Source organism: Saccoglossus kowalevskii, chromosome 1, assembly GCF_978046115.1.
Source record: "Saccoglossus kowalevskii chromosome 1, keSacKowa6.1, whole genome shotgun sequence".
Lineage (NCBI taxonomy): Eukaryota > Metazoa > Hemichordata > Enteropneusta > Harrimaniidae > Saccoglossus > Saccoglossus kowalevskii.
In genome coordinates this window covers 35,464,600-35,466,958 of record NC_140641.1, presented here as the reverse complement: position 1 = coordinate 35,466,958, position 2,359 = coordinate 35,464,600, and the positions used below count along the sequence as shown (strand labels likewise).

Here is a 2,359-nt window from a genome sequence, read left to right as displayed (position 1 = left end):
GTATAATCACATTGTACGTCGTAACTGAATGCAGTCCAAGTCATTCTAAGATTCCAGTGCGTAAGGATTTGTGCTACAGCAACTGGTATTATAGTTAGACTACACACTAGGTTGCACATCTACACTGAAGTACGTGAAAAATATCTGTAATCTGCGGGTTATTACGCCACCAATTTGCTCTTAAAGTGGGAGCGCACGCACAGGAATTGAGTCCCAAGCGATGGGTAGACGATTGTTTGTAAACATTGACACGCCATGGCCATCTGACGCATGCACCGGAAACGAGTCCACTCGCTTTAACACGCGGCGGCAATATTTGCGCTCCGGGTCCCTTGCCATTGCACGCCGACTCTTGGATACGTTCCATCAACGCGAAAGCGAGGCTTTGAACGCAGATAGTCAGCAAAATTGAAATGAGCGAATTGCCCAATTGTACGAGCCTGGCGTCCTCATTTGAATAAAACCATTATTCCGTCTTATCGGACTGACCTTACGACTCGATGATCATACTGCCGGTTAGGTATCATTCAGGTGTGTAACTAGTTAAATCAAGTTGAATCAAGTTTGTGCATCAAGGTAATTATTACAAAGAACCCTACCATTTATTTCATCGCTTCTTTGCCGAATCTCAGGATGGTTACTGCACGCGTGGTTACAATACAAATAATTGGAATGTAGTGGAAAATACTATTCCGATGTGTGGATATCTTTCTCGCCAAATTGAAATAACATTGATATAATTATTAACTCGCAAATTGGTTAACTATGAAGGTTTCGTGTCAAGGTCAAATGTTAATGGGTCGTAGCTTGGAAGGTGTCCCTACTACATGATGGTTGGGATCAATTTCACCAAATTAATAAAATATGAAGACGCATTCATTCACTTCAAGTTTTCTTAATGTATTCCTACTTTTCATGTTAAACCAATAATAGATTTTAGTCTTCGGGGGTAAGTGGTAGCAGCCACAGTTTATATGGAAACGGTACGTGTTTTTTTGTTTTTCATAGAGGGGTACAGCACCCCTCTATGAAAAACAAAAAAACACGTACATTTTGAACTTTGGACAGGCTGCATGGACTGCGAAATCATGGTTAAATTGTGTTTTGTGTTGACTGGGTGTATATTGAAATCAAGTACGAGGAAAATGTTGTCACAAACTCGTTGTGTCGGGATACTTTCAGAAAATACAAAAATAACATTTCGTACATCTGTATGTCCCAAAGTATAAACATGCCGATCGGGGGCCGGTGTCACGTGACTTTATTATTACAAGTATATCTGTGAGAAAGATGTGTAGGGGACCTGTGTAGCAACATTGAAGCTTGAACTTTAGTATTACATTTATACGTCTGCTTATATTGACGACTCTGAGTGCAAGGCATTCTGGGTGTATCCAGCAATTCATTTGTGTCATCCGTGTAACACTGTTCAAACTATTTTAAAAAGCGTCAATACGCAAAATTAAAATATGTTTTATTCATATTTTTATTATTAATATTAATAGTAGTAAGTATCAAATATATTAATGTATACAACATAACTTTGTATAGGTTGAAAACTAACTGTGATGTTGACGGTACATTTTGTACCGCGTGCTTCCCAGATTTAAACTGAATCCCCAATATAACATCGTGTGCGTTTCTTTTCTTTTAATTGCAGATGATGAAACATGTCGCAAAACTCTCTTTCTTCTTCATTTCCTTGGTTATTTATTTTACTACTCGGGATTTCTCGGGAATGGACAACCCGATACTAAAGATTATACCAATTATATCACTTGTGGCATTTGTTGCCTTACACTGTGGCACCAAGTGGTCGAGGTACCCTATTGGTATTGTGATTGGTCTAATTTTGTCCGCCATTGGTGACAGCTGTCTGGTATACATACGAGATCCGAGTTATTTTGTAAAAGGAATTATAGCGTTCTTGTGTGCGCAGCTCGTCTACACTGTGACATTCGGTTTCCGTAGATTCAAGCCATACATTCTAATATGTTGCATAATCGTTGGTTCTTCTATTTATTTTTACATCTTCCCTCAACTGAAAACTGAGACCGTCTACCTGATCGCCATCTACGACGTTCTTCTTTTCTTGATGACATGGAGGGCGCTGTCGCGCGTACATCTTGAAAAACCTGGCAGCATTCTGTGCGGTCTTGGTGCAATTTCGTTTATAATTTCGGATCTCACCTTGGGGCTCGTCATAACGGAACATATCCCACCCAATGAGTTTATTATCATGGCAACGTACTACGCAGCACAGTTTGGAATCGCCATGTCCGTCATAGACTTGTATACAGATGAGGAATCTGAATGGGTCGACCTGGAAAACCCTTCCTTTAAAATGAAGCGTCCATGA

At 39.8% G+C, this 2,359-nt stretch overlaps 1 protein-coding gene across 1 annotated transcript; it reads left to right on the top strand.

Moving 5' to 3' along the window:
• Positions 1-1,738: 1,738 nt before the first annotated feature.
• Positions 1,739-2,359, top strand: LOC100377757 (lysoplasmalogenase TMEM86A-like). Its single transcript, XM_006811750.1, has one exon. It carries the CDS (start codon positions 1,739-1,741, stop codon positions 2,357-2,359), a length of 621 nt encoding a protein of 206 aa, XP_006811813.1.